At 45.9% G+C, this 19,576-nt stretch overlaps 1 protein-coding gene across 5 annotated transcripts in view; it reads left to right on the forward strand.

Moving 5' to 3' along the window:
* The first annotated feature begins 309 nt into the window (after window positions 1-309).
* SoxN (SRY-box transcription factor soxNeuro) overlaps window positions 310-19,576 on the forward strand; it is a 93,933-nt gene continuing 74,666 nt past the window's right edge. For 2 of the 5 annotated variants that reach the window (XM_018038017.2, XM_026811010.1), the window contains exon 1: window positions 311-3,020. In XM_018038017.2, the coding sequence (XP_017893506.1) occupies window positions 1,645-3,020 (1,376 nt within the window). In that variant the 5' untranslated portion in view covers window positions 311-1,644. Of the gene's footprint in view, window positions 3,021-4,780; window positions 6,716-19,576 lie in introns of those variants that run through there. The other 3 variants (XM_018038019.2, XM_018038016.2, XM_018038015.2) reach the window with 3 other exon arrangements.

A 19,576-nucleotide genomic window follows, 5' to 3' on the forward strand; every position in this document is an offset into this window, starting at 1 on the left:
GAGAGGGGTAGTGGCGTCGCCGCGAGAGGTCGTCGGGGTTGTTGGTGTGACGTCACGGCGTAATGGCGCCGCCTTCGGCGTCGGTGGGAGCCGCGCGATTGGTCGAGAGAAATGATGGCAGGCTTGTGTGCCAATCGATTGCCGTTGGTAGGCTCGGATCTGGTCCGTCGGTCCGTTGGGTATGGTTGCTGGTGCCGTGGCGAGCCAGGTAGGGTAGCGCCGAGGAGGGGCGGCGAGCGCGGAGCGGACGGAACAGAGAGAGGGGGACAGCCGCCTCGGCAGGAAGTGAACCCCGAGAGTGGGACCCCAAGGCGAAATCCACAAATGCTCAGACGGTTCCGTTCTTTCGTGAAGAGTGGAGCTCGCTGCTACCAGTTCTTATTCTTGTTCTTCATTGCCACGTTCGCCACGGCGGTTATCGTATCGGCTATCGCTGGGAGTGCACGTCGGCGGACGAAAGGACGTTCGTGTGTTCGTGCGTATCGTAATACATACGGGGTCACGCGTGCACCATTAAGTGGGACGGGGAAACTCCGTCGTCATCGTGACGGACAGGGCCAGTGACAGTGGATTTTCGTTGACGAGTGGTTCGAAGTAATCGACGGCCCCACGGATTCAGTGCGTGTCACACCGTGTCGAAGAAACAGTTGGGACATTGGTTTTTCCTCGATTTCTAAAGAAAATCGAGCGAGTACGAAACGCGAATTGCGGGGACCAGCAGTATCGTTGCATCGTCGCGATCCGATTCGTCGAGCGTATCACGAGCCTGCAGCCAGTCACGAGCGAGTTGTACAGCTTGACAGAGAGACGGACGAGCGAGGGAGAGGGCGAAACCCGTACCAAGGGAAGAAAGTGACAGTGCGTCAGTTCTCGGTCGGACTCTGACTTGGCCCATACGCTTAGCAGTTGCTTGCCACAGAACAGCCGGATCGAGCCGCAAGGAGTACACGAGTGGTGGTAATGCCGTGTTGATACTGAAGAAGTCGAGTGTATACGGTGATCAACGATCGGAACCACGGTGACTCTTCGTGATTACCAAACACGTGTTCGAGTCGTAATTATCTTAGAGCCAGACTGTTTTCCGTCGTCAGATATCGTAGGAATGCTCGTCCGTGAATCTGATAAGGGACCAGTGCGCGGTAATCGTGTAATCGATTGACTTGACTATCAGATCGTTCGCGGTACACATTCAGAGTGGCTCAAACGTGCGAGGATTTCTAATCCTAATTAACGCTCTCGACAATCCTTAAAAACAGACCTTACTCAGTAACTCGGTAGTCTCTGCAAAGATAGTGACTGATAACGAACGGAAGTGAACCAGTGACCGGTGATCGTGTCGCCGCGGTTAATTCCAACAAGTGGTGCGTCGTTCGAAGATAAAGGAATCTCGCATGATCGAAATAGGATCAGAAGAATCGGCTTCCATGTCACGCAATCGAGGTGTGAAAAGAAGCGGGTTCCTCGTCGCGCAGTGTTAACCGGTTCGGAACGAACGCGGTGCACCGCGCCGGAGACCACGTCGTCGTCGACAAGATAACAACTTTTCGGCCGTGCATATAATCCTACTCGGCGTTTCGTCGAATTTCTTGGCGTCGAGAGGTAATAGGAAAGGGCGGCAAACTGTACGGCCACAGGGAGGAAGACATGCTCACGATGGAGACGGACCTGAAGGGCGGCAGCCTGCACGGTCAGATGCCACCGCACCCTCACCAGGGCGTATCGCCGATGGGCCACCATACCGGTGTCTCGCCGTATGGTAGCCTCGGCTCGATAGTGCACAGTCCGGCGCTGTCCGGAAGCCCGCCGAGCACCGGAGGCCTCGGCCTGGGCCTGCAGCATCATCACCAGGCCCAGCAGCATCACTACGCTTCGATGCAGGCTGCGCAACAGCAACAACAGCAACAGCAACAACAGCAGAGCATGCACTCGCTGGCTCAACAGAGCGCTAGTCAGCAGCAACAGCATCACCCGCATCAACAGCAACAGCAACAGCAACAACAGCCTCAGCAACATCACCAGCCGCCGAATAACAATAATAACACCAGCAAGAATAACAACATTGATCGTGTGAAAAGGCCGATGAACGCGTTCATGGTGTGGTCCCGCGGGCAACGACGCAAGATGGCGCAGGAGAACCCGAAGATGCACAACTCAGAGATATCGAAACGATTGGGCGCCGAGTGGAAGCTACTCAGTGAAACGGAGAAACGTCCGTTCATCGACGAAGCGAAACGGCTGCGAGCTGTTCATATGAAGGAGCATCCCGATTACAAGTACAGGCCACGACGTAAGACCAAAACACTGCTGAAGAAGGATAAATTCCCGCTCGGCGGAGGTGTAGCTGGAGTCAGCGGGATGTTGGGCGTCGATCAACGGCAAGTTGGATCTGCCGGTGGTCCACAGCAGGCGCAATTGTCGCGAGACGTTTATCAAATGCCGAACGGTTACATGCCGAACGGTTACATGATGCACGATCCGACGGCCGCGTATCAGCAACACGTCGCGTACGGCGGTCACATGGGCGGTGCAGCGGCCGCGGCCGCAGCCTCAGCGGCCGGGTATCCGCGGTACGATATGGGACACCACATGGGCGGTGGCAGCCCGAGTCCCATAAACAGCTACATGAACGGTTACGGTGGTTACGGAACTACCACCGTGCCCGGTGGCTCGCCGTCGCCTTATCATCAAGCCCAACCCGGATCTCAGATGTCGAGTCACAGTCCCAGCGGTAGCAGCATAAAATCGGAGCCGACGAGTCCGGCCAGCGGCGGTATTCACACGCCGACGCCGACCGGATCGTCGTCGGCGGGCGGGGCCGGTGGACAAGTCGTCAAGCGAGAGTACATGGGTCAGCAACAGACGCAGCAAACGCAGGGTGACTTACGGCAGATGATCTCGATGTATCTGCCACAGGGCGTCGAGCAGGGAGTCGTGCAACACGGAGCCGGCGTCTACTCGCCTGGACCGTCGCCGGATCCGCTCGGGCAGCATCACTCCTCCATTCCACCTCTCACTCATATGTAAGCTGAGATTTATTTGTCTATTCGTTACACCTTGCCTGCTTACGGGCGTAGATTTTAAACATCCGATCGATGCCTTGCTCTACGAAGAAGTCTGTCATAATTCGGTTACGTATGAACGTACCAATAGATCGAGATTTAATGTTCGTAGTTTTTTCATTGAGCAAGTATCGGTTGCATTCCCGTTACATTCGTAAGAAGGATAAATACGCTTAGTTATGTTTTTAAGATGCGCTCCGGCGACATCCGTCCTCGATTCATGTGATTCTCGTATGATAATTAGAGTAGTGTATGATACTTAGCTTCCGCAAGTTAGATACTCGGTTTATCCTTCTTTTACTTAGCGATGTAGCTTGCTACCAGGCTCGAGTTTTTTGGTTTACTTCTGTTTTCGAACAAAATATAATAATTTCAATTTATTACATAACTATATAAATTCGAGCGTGGAGCATCACAGCCGATTCGGAGCGAAATCACGTTCCCAGTCGGTCGTGCCGCAACCACCCCCTGAAAAGCAACTCACCACGCTTTCCAGTCACAAATCTTACGCCCCATGTACGCATACTAACACCATCGCGACGATATTTCCACTTCTGGACCCTAATGATCAATCCTGAGTATCTAACAATTAGCAACGACTTCCGACGCTAGTCAAGCCTTAGCCCCAAGTCAGTACCTATAGTTCGTGCCAGTGGCAAGTTAACACTGAACAAGATTTGTTACGTACTGAGATTTCGCGATATCACGAAGACCACGCATGATCCAGTTAGCATTAGGAACTATCGTCGTTACCTTTTGCTCGCAGCAGCTTTCCACCTTCTATTTAGAACAATTAAAATTCTTCATCGACGCATCAAAAGATATCGTGGTTTTTTTCACTAAACGGCTATATAGAAAGGGCATTATCGTTCTTCTTCGTGTCCCTTTCTCTCTCCTCCTTTGATTCGGTTGGAAGAATAATCGCGTTCCGTATATTGTAACACCAGTCAGAGAGTTCGAACGTCTAGCTAGCAATTAATCTCGAAGTTAACGATATTTGGAAAGATTTACGACGAGAGTCTACCGAGGCGACGATGGTCGTCCGACGCGGTAGGTAAACAGAGAAACTCGTTCGACGTGGTAAGAGCATGATGCGAAGCGATTGTTCAGCTTTGTTTGCTCCCCCGTGTTCCCTCTTTCCTTCTTCCTTTCTCTTCTCTTTATACACGTATCCTTGTTCTCTCTTTCTTGGATAGATTCACGTGTTTCTTCAATGCGAAAGAAAACTTTCCTCGCCTTACTTTTTAATCGCCTCTGTTACATTCTTGTTCTCATACCTCTTATTTTCCGTTTCGATTCGCGCGCCGCGATCATCTACTTCAGGGTCCAGAACGTAGGGAATTTCGAGCGGTTTAAACTCAAAATTCGTTTCACGATCTTCGGTCAGTAGATGAATGTTGAGTTTAAACGTATCGAGATGAGTTGAGTCAAGAGAACCTCGTCGGCCGTTTTTCCTTGATCATTGACACCCGTTCGTCGTTGCATCGTTCGTCGACAGTCCCCTTTACGCTCGCTTCTCGACCGTCGTTGTCTCACCGAGGAACAATCGATCGTCGAACGTAGAAACGAACCGTCGTAGTCAAAACTCTCCCCGGAGGAACGAGCGAAAATCTGGCCATCTCGCGAGGGTTTCTTGTGACTCATCCTCTATTCGAATTTTTATCAAACTTCAAACATTGCAAAATAAGCCCCGATACCTAACGCAACCAATAACCTCGCAGGATAGCTTAGAGTGACAAGCTCGGACGGACAGCTGTACGTACTGGACTCCTTTGAGAAAGTGACGGAGAACGGGACAAAAACATGCGATAATTAAACGAAAAACACGAACAAAAAAGAGAAAAGACTAAAATCGTATGCGAAAGTGGGCGAGACTGTCGTGCACGGAGAAACTCGAGGACGTGGGGGCCGAGACAGGATCGCAAAAGGTTTCTCGCAACCTCGGGAGAAAATTTCACACACGGAGCAAGAGGAGAAAGGAAAGGAAAATAGAATTAATCGATATGTAAACGGTTCATAGTTGTATACGATCCGAGACGTCAAGAGCTCGTGTCAGGCACAGCGAGCATCATCCATCGGGGAGAGATTGTCGAATCAGGTATACAAAGAAACGAACCGAGAGAAACGTAATAATAACCCGCTAATGTCGTTTCGTATGCAGTTTATTATCGAACGCCGTTCTGATAGAATATACGCTCGTTTTCCCAAGCTTGCGACGAATCTGCGCTTCTCCGGCTCCCACGTTCTTTCCCGGCGATTCGTTTGAGAGCGTTCCTTTTTACTTTTACCGTCGATGCAGAGGCGCGAGGAAACGGTTCCGTTTCGTCGGGACATTCTCGTTATGGCATCTCGATTACCGGTCGACGCGAACGGTTCGCGATTCGTCGGCCCCGGGTAAATAGCGAGTTCAGTACGGAGGAAGGAACGCACAGAGAGAGAAAAGGAGGAATTAAACCTCTTACTGTGATAAAACAACAAAAAAAGAAATCGTAAAATTGTACGCTGCACGACGAATCACGCGCATAAGAAAATAAGTGTCCAGGGTATAGAGAGGGGATGCTAAAAGGAAGAGGGTTAGCGTTGAAGGATGATCGCGATAGATAATTAATAAAGCGTCCAAGAAAGGAAGCAGTAAGAAATATAATAGTTTATATTGCGTATATGTATACACATATTTATTTACATACACGCAAGTGTAAATTGTATACACATATACAGTGAAATTGCGACATGGTCAACGCTTTTCTTATTATTTCCTCTCTTCGACGCTCTCGTATTGTGTATTGCGATCATCCTTCAGCACTTATATAAATAAATATTTATTTACATATGTAAATGAATATTTATGTAAATGAATATTTATGTATATACATGTATGCAAATATATATTAAGTAGTATACATATAAATATATATATAAATATAAAAAGAACGTAATGAACGTATAAAGATAAAGAGGTACGTGTATTATATTTTCCGTGTTAGCAATATATTCCTTTTTTCTCTCTCCCGTTCTGTTGACGATTCGTTCGACGTCCATCTCATTGCTACCTTCGCCGGTTTCGATAGCGACTATTCTTCGCGTATCGTGGGAGATCGTTCCCAAATTGTCAAGGGATCAACGAAACGACCGGATGGACGCAGGACGATGACTATTGCTGCACACACACATACACACGAACACATATATATATATATATGAATATATATATAAATAAATAGATATGCATATAACGGAGAGCAGAGAAAGAAAGGAAGAGCGCAAATGTACATGACTGCGAGATAGTATGCATGGCATGCGTGAAAAACGGCGCCTGAAGAAAATCAAACGCCCAGGGGGAAATAAATTCACGGTTGTGTATAAATTAAAAAGGGGCAAAGATCGGTTAAGTGAAATAAGTTGCGGAAGAACGACCGAGAACAGTATTTATTGCATATCGGAGCTGATCTCGCGAATATTGCCCACATAAGATTACGAAACCCTTTCGGTGTTCACAGAGAGACTGTGCGTTCGTATGCGAGAGTGACAATAAGTTGTAGATTGGTCGTTGATCATCAACCTCATCCCAGTTCTTCTCCCGGTTTTTGTATATATTTGTAAAAGGCACTCCTTGGTCACGCGAGAGGAAAGAAAGAGAGAGTGAATGAGAGAGCGAAAGAAAGAAAGAAAAAGAGAGAGAGAGAGAGAGAGAGAGAGAGAGAGAGAGAGAAGGGACTTTGTATCAAAATTAAACCGAAACAACAGATCTCCGTGACCCGCAAGAAACCATATTATTATAAATGATATTTTATTAATGTCCTTACGTTTAATATTATTACTGTAAATTTAAAAATATTATTATTATTATTATTGTTTATTACTAATATTATTAATGTGACTTTTTTTATTATTATTCGTAACATGTTATTATTATTGTAATTATTATGATTATCGTTCTTTCCTACGACTCATTTCATTCCATTTCCGTTATCCTTCATTTATCTTCATTCGAACACCCAACGACACCTGTCTCTCGGGACAGTTCGACTGTTTATAGGACCGAGCGATTTCTGATCGCGCGTTTTTGTATAGCGACGTATACGATTATAACTCGAAATGAAATCGAGACTTCGACTAATCTCAACCGATCTGTGACGTTCGAACGAACGGAGGCGACGAAGGGCGAATGAATCAAAATACAAAATAATAAAGAGCCTCCTACCTTGTTCGTTTCTTTTCCACGCGACGTCATCCTATCGTCTCGTGCATACGTTCGTGCAGAATGAAAGAGAGGGAGAGTGTGAGAGAATAGTTATTAAAGCTTTGTACAAATTACCGATAATTCGTAATCGTGGAGTTTTCAAATCCGCAAGCTCTGTAATGTAAATACGTTCGCCACGGCAACGATTCGCTGTGGTACTTACGACGATGCATATTGACATAAATATACATATGTATATTAATTAAGACATCATTTGTTTGTGTTTTATTTTTATCTGCTCAAATTTCCATCGACGATCCCATTAAACGAATATCGAACAGCTATTAAACCAAACCAACCAGGTAATCATCTCTTCCACGGAAAACAGTTTCACTCTGTACTGTGCACTCTGCATGCACTCTATGCGTAGTACGCTCACTAGTTTCTCCTTACTTCTGTTCACCTATGCTATTATCTCTGTTTCGATCTCTTCCAACCGATCTCAGGATACAGCTTGATTAATTATTTCCAAGTACAAAATCTTATCAGAAGATAAAGAAACCACGATTCTTTTACAAAATTGGTTATAAAATCTCAGATAAATATATCAATCGTGTGATAGAGCAACAAATCAACTTTAAGCCAAATCTCAGTATTTTTAACCTATTAGTATTAAAAGAACGGCTTTCGCTTCAACAGTATTTCATAACACCATTGCATGAAATTATCATCCCCTGTTTTAGCTACTCAATATTTCATTAGAAACTCTTTCAATTGTATTACTGTTTTGTCGAATGAGAACGAAGCGTGGAATTACCTCAACAGTTTTCATATACAAATGACGTCGTTGGTTACGGAAACACGGGCGACCGGGTAGAACAGGAATAAGGCGCCGAATTTTGCGAGCAAACGTAACTGGATAGTTCCAATTAATCCTTTTTTTCCATCGAGTATAGCTGACTTTATTTGGCCGGTGCGAAATAACCCAATAAATATAACGTCCGGCACGGACGAGTGGAGACATTAATTCGTGCCAATAAATATTCCCATCGTTCCGGCACATAAACCTGGCGTTTGTCATATACACGCAGTCATTTCGGTTAAAAAGCATTCCCTCCGCCACTGAATGCAAATGCGAGTGCTCGTTGTGCGTGCCGTAGGGTCTCTAAAGTGCTTTCAATTACGTGTTCCACCTAACGTCCTGGCTTGGAGGACCGTTTTCCTATGTTTTGCATAACCGGGATTTTCAAGTGTTTCACGCCCCACGAGGACGCGCGACGCTGCGCACGCCGCGCGCCGGCCCAACGCGCCGCACCGCGCTGGTCCTCCAACTTATTCCTTTATCCTGATTTTTTCCTAGTCGTCTATGTTTCCGCGCCTCTAACGAGCCTCCCTAGCCTCTTTCGTCGACATTCTTCCCTTTCGCTTTGTTTCCACTCGTTTCTCTACCTCCGAACACCGAAGCCCATGCACAAACAGCGAAAAGAGCTTTTGATGTTATTATTTTTTGGCTGTACGTATTTGGCTCGCGGATCGGTATTGGAGCTTCCTGTGAAACGCACGTGCTTTAATCTGCATGCTCTCACAAGTTTTACGATTGCGACATTCATCGGGGAACGTTCGGTCGGACAATTAATTTTCGCCGTATTTTGCATTCGCAATCTGTCGTTATCCGCCGCAACCCGTCACTCTGCTCGCGCGTTTTATCGCGCGATGCAATACCGTGCTATACTACTTTGCTACGTGTAATAAACGCTCGATAAGGAGCGGTTGTTTGTCACGGCAATGAAAACGAGGCTCGTTTGTAACAGCTGTGGCCGGAGCAAGTAAGAGAATTCGGTACCGCTACGATGTATGGAACACTTATCTAATTACGCGATCGAGGGCAGAATGAGAGTGTTAGAAAAAAATCGTGGACCTGCTCAACGCGTGTTCATTGTCGCTGACGCACCTGTTACTGATAATAACTATCAATCGAACAGGTTCATTCGCTATCGCAAACATTGACGTCACAACTAATAAGCAGCAGTGCCCGTAAACACGAGATTGACAATCCTAATTCAAGCTTATAATCGATTTTGGAATTGAAATTCTTCATCTTGATTGTCTGATTGTTGATAAATTAATTTTCTTGTCATGGGAGAAACAAGTTATTCCGTATAAAATCGACGATAGAACAGACGTTTATTGCGCTCAGTAATTAAATAAAAAGTAGTCCACTTTTTCAAAGAAACGTGGAATAAAAACCAGTCAGAGCTGAGATATTCAAATAGGCCGTTCGATTCTCCGCAAAAAAATCCGTGCGAAATCGACTGGTAATAGGATGTGATTTTTTGCTTGCTTCGATTAGCAACAGGAAACGCGTTTCGAGCGACGACCCGATCTAACCCGACGATAATAAATTATCATTAATCCATTGAAGCGTAACAATTTTTCGGTCAGGCCAACTATTTAACAGGCAAGAACAGCTGTCCATAAGTGAGCGTATAACTCTTTCCTGATAAATCCGACGCGTCAGGCCGGAATTCATTTCTCTTTTTCCCAATTCGAAGGTAAGCAAACTCCCGTGCCACTGGCTCGCGTTTTATTGGCGTGGCGTAGCATCCAGTACGCCCACGCTGTGTCTCGCACCTGACTCTATTTCTCAGCTGATTTACGCCACGCCGCGACGCCGCCGCCGCCGCCTCCGGCCGCTGCCTCGGGCTACTACGTTCGCGCATACATTAGCAAGGAATTTTCTCAGTTTCGCGGCGAACGAGAAACGCTGCGCGACCGGTGGCAAACGCGAAACGGCATTGATAAAGCTATCTCGTGAATAGAGCTGCTCTGGCTAACCCGTGACCATTTAATTAATTGCCGGCTGGCCGAGGAACGCGCTGCGGTGTGTGATTAATCTCGACGCCGCGCCGCGCCAAGGTCGCGGACTTCTCCTTAGACCCGACTCGAAAAACTCTTTAATTGAAACGTACGAACTTTCGAACTTGGCTGCAATCCCAAGATGGGAATATTACTTCTCCGAACCACAAGCGGGTTATTATTGTTATTTTCTATACATCGCGAAGTTCGTGTAATTTTTCCTTTTACGTATGATTACGGAAGCTGGAAATAATTTAGAGCCTGCGATAAAACAGTTTTCTTCAGTCGAGATATGTTCCATTTTTTACTCTCTACGGCGTCAACTTCAACTTTTCATTCAATTTTATAAATTTTGTAATCGATACGAACGCTGCCATCCACTTTGTCGTGATCCTTAAAGCACGATCATTACTTGTATTGCTTCACTGGCACGTGGGTGATCCACTAAAAAAAGGAAATCCCCTCCTGGGTATGGTGAAGGTATCAGAGTTTGGTTCTCCCTTTCTCGACCTTCCTGGTCCGGAGTAACCCCTGAGTAAGATAATATTCACGGCCAATTACCTAAAACGCACTCCTTATGGAGCCGCGCAGGGTTATTGGCATGCTGCCACCGCGCAATCGAGTATCCGGTGTGAAACGACCTTGTTATTAACGTTCAAGTAAGCTTTACCAGCCAATAACCTCGCGTGCCTTGCTCCAAAAAGATTTCTTCGATCCCGTACGATTATTTTTACACCCTGAGGATAAATTAGTTGACTAGTTGCAACATCAGTGCTATATTTATACGTTTGATAAAACTTTTATTTCCTGGAAGTAATGGTTCGATTCAAAAGTGTTTTATTAACCTTGTGTAACGAACGACTAGAGAAATGAATTTGTCTTATGTCGAAATCATTGAGACACCCGATTGAACTCAATTTCCTATTTTAAAAAAAGTGTATCTGATTTACATATTATTAAATGAAAAATATGGCCGATAACCTTCTGTAAATATTACTTTTTATAGGCTTTGGTTTTGTTCTTGCTTGTGTCTACTTTCGTTTCGTGGCTGTTGGCTCTTCTTCGGACTGGTCGTTTTTCGCCGCTGCGTGTCCGAGCAGCAGTTATGGTATGCGCGGGACAGTTATGGCAATGAACGGCCGTCATCGGGTATCCAGAGGGACCATTCCAATTTGTTAATTGGCACGATAACATACGCGCGATCGTATTTTCGCGTGGAAACGAGCTTCGCGCGTATTATCGCTTCTCTCTTCTTTTTCGCATCTTGCATTTATTCCCACACACTGTCGCCGATTAGACTTGTTGATCCGCGGTGTGTTGCAACCACGAACTGCATTATGAAAGAATTTAATCGCAATTTAACAACGCGATCAATTTATCAAATATTTGAGGAACTGCGTTTCCGAAGTCGTAGGACTCGTTTCATGGTTCAATCCCAATTTTATATCCCGCTCGTTCCGTGGACGTTCCGAAGGAAATCTAATCCTCCTCCGACGACATTCCTCCGATGTCCTGCGAAGGGTAGCCGCCGCGAAGGGCGGGAGGGACGCAGCCGACCCGGGCGGACACCGCGAGGAAGGGTGAAACGACGTGAGAGACGATCGTTGCAGACTGGTTCGACTAGCTGCGGGGTCAGTTTATCGCAAACAAATGGGTTACGCTTGTTCGACGCCGTATTTCACCGAAATTTATTGTTTATTATTCCGCAGACCCGGGATGATATAGGGCCGTGTTTGCCCGGAGTAGCGTTAATGTCGTTAATAGCACCACCGGTTCGACTGCCAACCACCGGCAGCCGATACAGGGACAAAACCTCCTCGGGGACAGGTTTCTCTTCGTCTCTGTTCACCGTTCTCGAACTCTTTTCTTTCGCCGGTTTTATTTTCGGATCCGCGTGCCCGCACCGACGAAATTGACCGGCTCTCATCCCGCCCGAATCGTAGGAGTGTACCGTCTTCCAAAAACGACGCCGTCCACCGGGTATTTATTGCGCGCACGAGGAACGGTTGACCTGTTTGTTAGGTTCAGTTTGTGACGGTCGTATCGTGACGAATGACCGTAATAACAGGATAGTTCGTATCATGCATGAAGATATTAAGCGAGAGCGGAACGAGTTTTATTTTTCTGTCAGAAAAAGCTTTGTGGGAGTTTCCTCCACGTTTCATTTGGACAAATAATCGCATCATCGCTAAGCATCGTACTTGACGAGAATGGAGGTTCCTTTTATAAATCGACGCATGGGACGCCCTAATCAGCAGGTGTTTTAATTAGACGTCAATCCGGTCATTACGACACTCAGAGGTGAATTCGAGGCATTAGTCGATTTCCTGGATATTTCCTCGCCCTCTCTTCTCTTTTCGTCGTTCTTCGAACGAGCGGGCGCACACGGCTCGTGACACCCCGCATCGCAGCCTATATCACGCCAATCAGTTAAGCCAACACGGCTCGACGCTAATGCATTCTTAATGCGACAAACTCGGCGGCGGGTAAACAGTCGGATCGGAACCCCTTTTTCCCGAAGGCGTCCGTGGCTTCTTAAATTGACCCTTGCGCCAGCGATTTGTCGCACTTACGTTACGGCCATTTCCCGTTCGAGTGACTCAACGACAATCAGAGAGATTAGATGAGGTTTCTAGCCCAGAAGAAATCGTCTTATTTTGTTTTTCCACTCCTTCTCTGAATCATCGGTATGACTATGTTTGCAACGGCAGTGTTTAAGCTTTCACGGCCAACGAAAATCCCATGAAAGTAAACAAGGAATCGAACAGCGAGCGGTGGACAGGGGCCATAAATCTCAAGGAAGGATTCCGGCAGCGGACTCGCTATCTCCCCTCGGTTCCTCCGTTTCCACACCCCGTACAGGCTCTGCCCAGACACGCGTTATTGCGCTAATAAAGCACTTAACAATTATTTTCCGGCCGGTGATTTTTCAGCCGACCGCGGGCAGCCACTGATAAACCAGTGTCCCGGCCGATAACCCAGCCGCACACCATCGACCCCCAAACTTGTGCCTGTACACTCCTGTGCAGAAGTCACCGAACTCTTTCTACTTTCTATGCAACATTTCATCGAAATCAACGATTAATACAAAATCTAATCTATTTTCCTGGATAATGTAAATCAATTAGCACATGGTTGATCCTATTTTCTAACGTTAATATCTATTTGTATATACCGAGAGATATACTGAGTGTCCAGGCGCGATTATACTGTGCATACGTATCTACATAGAGCTTCGAGTTATCGTCCCCAAAACAGGGTACCGGTGGATCGCATCAGGCCATCCCCTAATGTACAATTCGCATGCGTCCGCCGCGCGGCGTCGCGTCGCGACGAATCGCACCGCCACTGAGAGATCCGTCCGGGTTAATTGAACGCGATCGCAATCGGTGTTGCCCGATTTGTCTTAATTTCGGTGGCGAGGCCTCCTCCATCGCCTCGCCTTCTTATCGTCGCCGCCTCCTACCAACTCCGGGAAGCGACGTTCTAACGACGTCACGCGGTCCCCTTATCCTGGCCGGGCATCGTCGCCGGGGAGATCGCCACGTCGTGATTGGGATTTCGGTGTCGGACACTAATTTCGACGTTGAATGTACCCCGTAAGCGATATAATGATCGGCCACGTTGCCATCTTAATTATTCCTGGCTTTTAACTGACCTACCTTACCCTGTTCGTTTCTATTTTGTCCTAGTATGTGTGCCGTTCTGAGTTTAGTACCGGTTACGAGTGAGCTATCATTTAGAAAATTTTGTATTGTATAAGCAGACAGAAATAATGACCGAGAAAATTGTCGGAATTTTTAAAAGATCCACGTTGATACATCGAGGCGAGACGGGCTTTCACGAACAGTTAGGAAACATGTTAGAGTAAAGACGAGGTTTCGCTAGAATGGCACGCGCGGTGGTACATTTTGTAGCGTTGCGTACGAGACCATCAGACGACGCGACGCGACGACGACGGTTCTGGACGAACCCGTGAGTGTCACCGTATTTAATTAAAATGTCACACGCGTGATAAATGTCGCGTGTGTCGCGTGAAAGAAATCCTCGTGGCCGGCCTCCTCTCGGCGAACAAGGGAAAGGGGTAGAAGGGGAGGAGACCACGGGTCGAGAATAATAAATGAAATTTGCTATCGTCGTGACATCTATACCCGTGCCGTGCCACAGACGCAGCCGTGCGTCGCGTCGTAAAAAGGAAGACGAAGATGGCCCAGGATAGACGGAAATTAGCAGCGAGACGCGGCATTTATCTCCGGTAATTACGTAAGAGCATCATTTTTCAATATCCCACGGTCACCTCAATTCGTCGCCTGACCGCTTTCTGGTTAAACGAAAGACGAGCCATGACAACGTTCACGACGTTTCGAAAGTCCGATCTCTGTTGTAATGGAGAACGTTCACCATGAAATTTCGGGGTATTTGCAATTTTAATTTGGTTCAATGACGCGCAGGCCTCATAGCGTGCGTCACCAATGACCATTATACGATCGGTGGTAAAACGTTGTTGTCCATCGGAGAGGCAACATCGGACTCTATTTGTATATGCCAGGAACTGATAAATTTCGGTTATCATCACGGTCACTAACAGTTGTCTCTCTCTCTGTCCATTTATTCTATCGCGGGAAAGACTTCAGCTCTCGAAAGTAGGCAGGGAAATCTGCAATTTCCATATGTACTCTCTGTTCCTTCGTTTCCTCTCCGAGCCGCCGTCAGTCAGACGGCTTCCGAGGAAAAAAGTTCTCTAGAGAAGACGCATCGACGCATATTCCGAGCGCAAATGCATCGGTGCGCGGCTGATGCATATTTATCGTGCAGGACCCGCTCGAGGGGTTCTTATGCAATTTTCCATTCTGCGGCTAAGCGTTACCAGCGAGCCTCTTCGGTCGGAGACCGCGAGCGCACGCACTTAACACTCTGTGAAACAGCATCTAATGCACATAACGATCGCGTTCCCTTCTTTCGAATAAAACGGAAAATCAGACATTTTTCATCGAAACCCAATGAAAACTGGATTACAAAAATTGTAACTGATTTTGAACCTGAGGAAGCTTACTCTGGTTATTGAACGTTGAAATCAGACCGTGCACTCATTAAGATTTCTAGACTTATTTGTTGAATCAGTGAGGCGACGATAATGGGTAGCTTCGGTTTCATCGCTATTTCGAACTCGTAATATACAATTATGTAGGTAGTAACAACGTTTACCCGGCGGCGATTCGCGTGGAGAAAGTGCAAACATCTTTATGTAAATGATCAGATCGGAAGACGAGTCTGAAACACCATGGCTTAAATAACAGGTCGAACACATGCATACTGCTTATAATACTTAAATCAATTTTATTTAAGGATGTATTGGCTATACAGTCAATCCCAAAAGTTTATGTATCTTAGAAAAACGCATTTCCTATAATTAAAAAGAAATACATAATGCACATTAAAAATCATACATTTTCGATTCTAAATCTATTAAAAATATATGAGTAGACAGAGTTGGGAGAGAAAACGGGGGACAGGATTTACTGTTTCCACGGAATGCACCCGCATATCAAGATACATATTTATCGACGTATCGTGGAGGTGATCCGTTCTAACGTGATTCGCGTACAATCTGCCGACCGATGCCTGATGAATGACTTTGCAATTATATTCTCATCAACGCCGCCAGCGATGTTGCCGTTAAGCGAATAGCCCGTGCGCCTACAACGAAAGAAACGCTGGATTCGAGCCTCGTAAATTATTTGTATAATTGATTCCCGGTACGATTCCTCTCGCTACTTTACCGATTATATGGACGCGTCTGAACGTACGAGCTCGTCCATACAAAACAAAGTAATATGAAAAATGTTTCTTCGAAGCTTACTGTGTTATAACAATTTTCTATAAAATACGAAATGAAAAACGTATAAAGATTCAGGTGTGACAATCGGAACGACGAGAGTAATTTCTCGATACTAATTATATCGCATGTTTTTCTCGCCACGGTCTGGGAGCGATAACAAGCTCGATAACTCGCGTCAGTTTTGCGCCACAAGACTGAACGATCGACGAACTTGTTTTCGGGCGCTTAATGATTACGGACTAAATGAAAACTCGTTGGATTAATAACTCGCTCGTTCTGAGACAAGTTTCTATCATAAATTAGAATACAATTTTCTGATGCAAAATATTTAAACTTCCTGTGCCAAAAGTGAGAACTCATTAGTCTTCTTTGGGAATAATAACAAAACAAGAGTACGCGTACGGCTTTTGCACTTGAAAAACCGGTGAGTAATCGAGGCAGGTCATTAAAATTCGTCTGATCGATAAGGGGGAGGATCGAAAACACGAGATGCGAGATACGACGTGCGCCGATAACGCAATTAATTTCGCGCGGTACGCCGCTGCGTCGCGAATGCAAGAAACACCGCCGATGCCGATAACGGAACCGCTTTTCTTCTCTCGGCGCCTTTTTCTACGGAGAAGCGCGTGTCGCGTTTTATTTAAACGATTCACGGGAAGAAAGAAGAAGAAAAAGAGTGGGAGAAAGAGAAAGAGAAAGGGAGGGGAACGGAATGGTTAAAGGAAGCTGGCAGTTGGCAGAAACGGGCGACGCTCACAATTAGTAGAAAGTCGCACGGTACCGCGTAATCATAATTAATGAGACGACCGGGTACCGCTCGAATCTTAATTATTTATCGCTGCATCGTTGATTAATTACAGGCCGCGGCGTTACATTCCACACGGATGATGTATCGCCCGCGACGTCCACGGTGACAAATTATGCCATTTCTTTTCTTCTGCCCAAGCTGAACGGTACTCATTCCGTTGGATTCGGCCTCGCGCCTCGCCGTTTGTATCGTCGCACCGGTTTCTAAAGGACTCGCGCGGGATTCGAAAAGATTCCGTCATCGTGATCTTAGAATACAATCGTTGTTGAAGCGCTACAGATTTCGCAATAGGTCGCGGACACAAGTAGAAACTTGCATGAGATCATTTTATAACGTTTCTGTACATCTGTTCGCACTCGTAAAAATGTTACATTAGAAATTCCTCTCATTAATCTTATGATATAATAACAATTTGGCTTTGTTATATCTGGTTACTTATGTAAACGAAACCAGTATACGATCATTCATTTCAAATATTGTTTGAACTGAAATAGATTCTAAATATGAATACGAAAACGCGTTTAATATAATATGACCAGAATTTAAAAGTTCCGCTAATTCTTCCTGAGTTTTAAAAGCACTTATCATAGCTTTATCTTATCATACTAATTTAATCAGCAATTACATGTGTTTCGGTACAGGAAATCGTACAGGAAATCTGAACAGAATGAGTCATGAACCTGTAAAACCAGTGATAGAAATATGTATCGATCTACTTACATGTTATTACTGCAATATTATACGACATACTTTATCTCCCTTGTTATGACACACGCAATACACAAAATCTTTAAACATATCTATATATTGTTTTCTTTAAACAATGAAAATTGCATGAAATTACTTGATGATATGTGACTCCCTTGTACACCTCGTTGATCGTTTCGTAGAAAGCGGATGGGTGCTACTTGGGCCTTCTTATCGCGGCCAAGTGTTCGCGTTTACAGGCGATAACAAACGTTGGCACAGATGCGGCACATAATTATTAAAACACGAATAGTTGTACTAGGTACATTAGTTTGGACTCGCGTTTGATGTTACTGAGAACGCGATAAAATTTCTAAATGTGTATTGCGCTACGACGTTTAGCAATTGGAAAATTGCCCTAGAGCTGTCCACGTACGAAATACGTTTAGAATTCAATCACTGTTTGTCATCGTTGAAAATCTTCCAATAAGAGTACGGTGTAGTATTTCGACCATTTATGCTCGACCATTCTTCCCAATAATTACTTCGCATTTTTATTCTCGCCCTCTCGCATTCGCGTTCTCCCCTCTGGCGAACGAAATTGCACTGTTTTCTCTTCCTTTTTTTTTTTTTATTCGGGAGCGCGAAGAAAGGCTCGCTTGGCGGGAAAAAGAAGAGTGAAGAAAAATACTTTTCACCCATTCGACACAATCGCGGCACAGTGTGACAGCGGGCGGGTTGGCGACAAAAAGAAGAAAAGGACAGAGAGCGCAGCCTTTTTCGCGCGACGAGGTTCGATAAACTCGAATGACGCTCAGGCTCACCTAATTACGCAATAAATGCGTGACTGCTCGCGTTGGATGCGGAGGGTGTCGCTGCTAATTACTAATTACTCATTAGAGCACGTGGGCGCGAGATCTCACCTTCTCTCGCTTTTTTTTGCCCCCGCCCCCAGCCCCACCCCTTCGTTTCCTGTCACGCTGTCCTCCTCTGTCGAAAGTAAATGCAAAAAGTGTGCATTATCTTGCGTCGAGAGAGCAGCGGCGTGCAGGCGGGGTAAATAGGAAAGAACGAAGGCCGGGTTTTTACGTGGCTCACGTGAAATACCCGTATGTGACGTATGTACATGCTCGACGACGTGTGACGTCGCGTCAACCTCCACCCCCGGTACGGCGCACCGCGCGCCGCGGGCCCGTTGCTCGCACACTGTAATTTTTTGTAATTATTTTATGGTAATGAGGCTAATTAAAAGGTAGAATGCCTCAAGGGGTTTCCGTGTTCATAGAGAGCCGGCTGAATTGCAAACGAATGTACATATATTGTGAGTCGGTCGCGATACGTTAGCTTTTTCGGCGCCTCCTGCCTGAGCTTGATACATTCCAGGTTAATCTCGTATTTTTACCTTGCCAGTGCTACATCAATTTGCGTGTTTTCTATTAAAGTATTTTTTTGTCAGAGTCGTAACATGCAAATCGTTTAACTGCACGTCGTCTGATGATAATAAACGAATATAATATTAAAACTTCTACGTATGGAAATAACGGAATGAAAGCATAATCGTCAATAATCTCAAAGTTGTATCGGGGATTGTCAAATTGCATAATGGAATTTTTTTTATTAAATTCAATATTTCTGTTGTGGGTATCACACCGGGTCGCAGAATATGAACTAGGGAAGGGGAGAGGGAGGGATTCGGCGAGGTGCAGTTGCATGCGCGTCGAAGCGACGCGCTTAAGCTCGTAACTTGTTCATTACACGTCCCAATACTTGACATAACGGGCACTCCTATTCCTCTCCAGCGTCACTCCACGATGGTCCTTCTTTACTGAAAAGTGGCAAGGACGTCCGAAATACCATTTTATAATTATAATCCGTCTGTCGCAATTATTCGCAGAGTCGCGGTAAGAGAAACAACCCTGTTACCGCTGCAGCGTCGCGGCTTGAAGAATCCTCTAGAAAATGAAAATGAAAAAGAAAGAAATACACATACAGAGGGAAGAGTGGGAGGGAGAAGAAGCAAGAAAGAAATAAAGGGCCTGGTCGTGCTCGCGGAACCGAGCGACCGAGCGAGGACGCGCTCGCAGCTCGCGTACTAATTACTTAAACTCGCAATTAAGTGCACCCTCGCAGCGCCGAAGAAAGGATTC

This window comes from Ceratina calcarata, unplaced genomic scaffold, assembly GCF_001652005.2.
Source record: "Ceratina calcarata isolate Rehan_Ccalc_2016 unplaced genomic scaffold, ASM165200v1 scaffold180.2, whole genome shotgun sequence".
Taxonomy (NCBI): domain Eukaryota; kingdom Metazoa; phylum Arthropoda; class Insecta; order Hymenoptera; family Apidae; genus Ceratina; species Ceratina calcarata.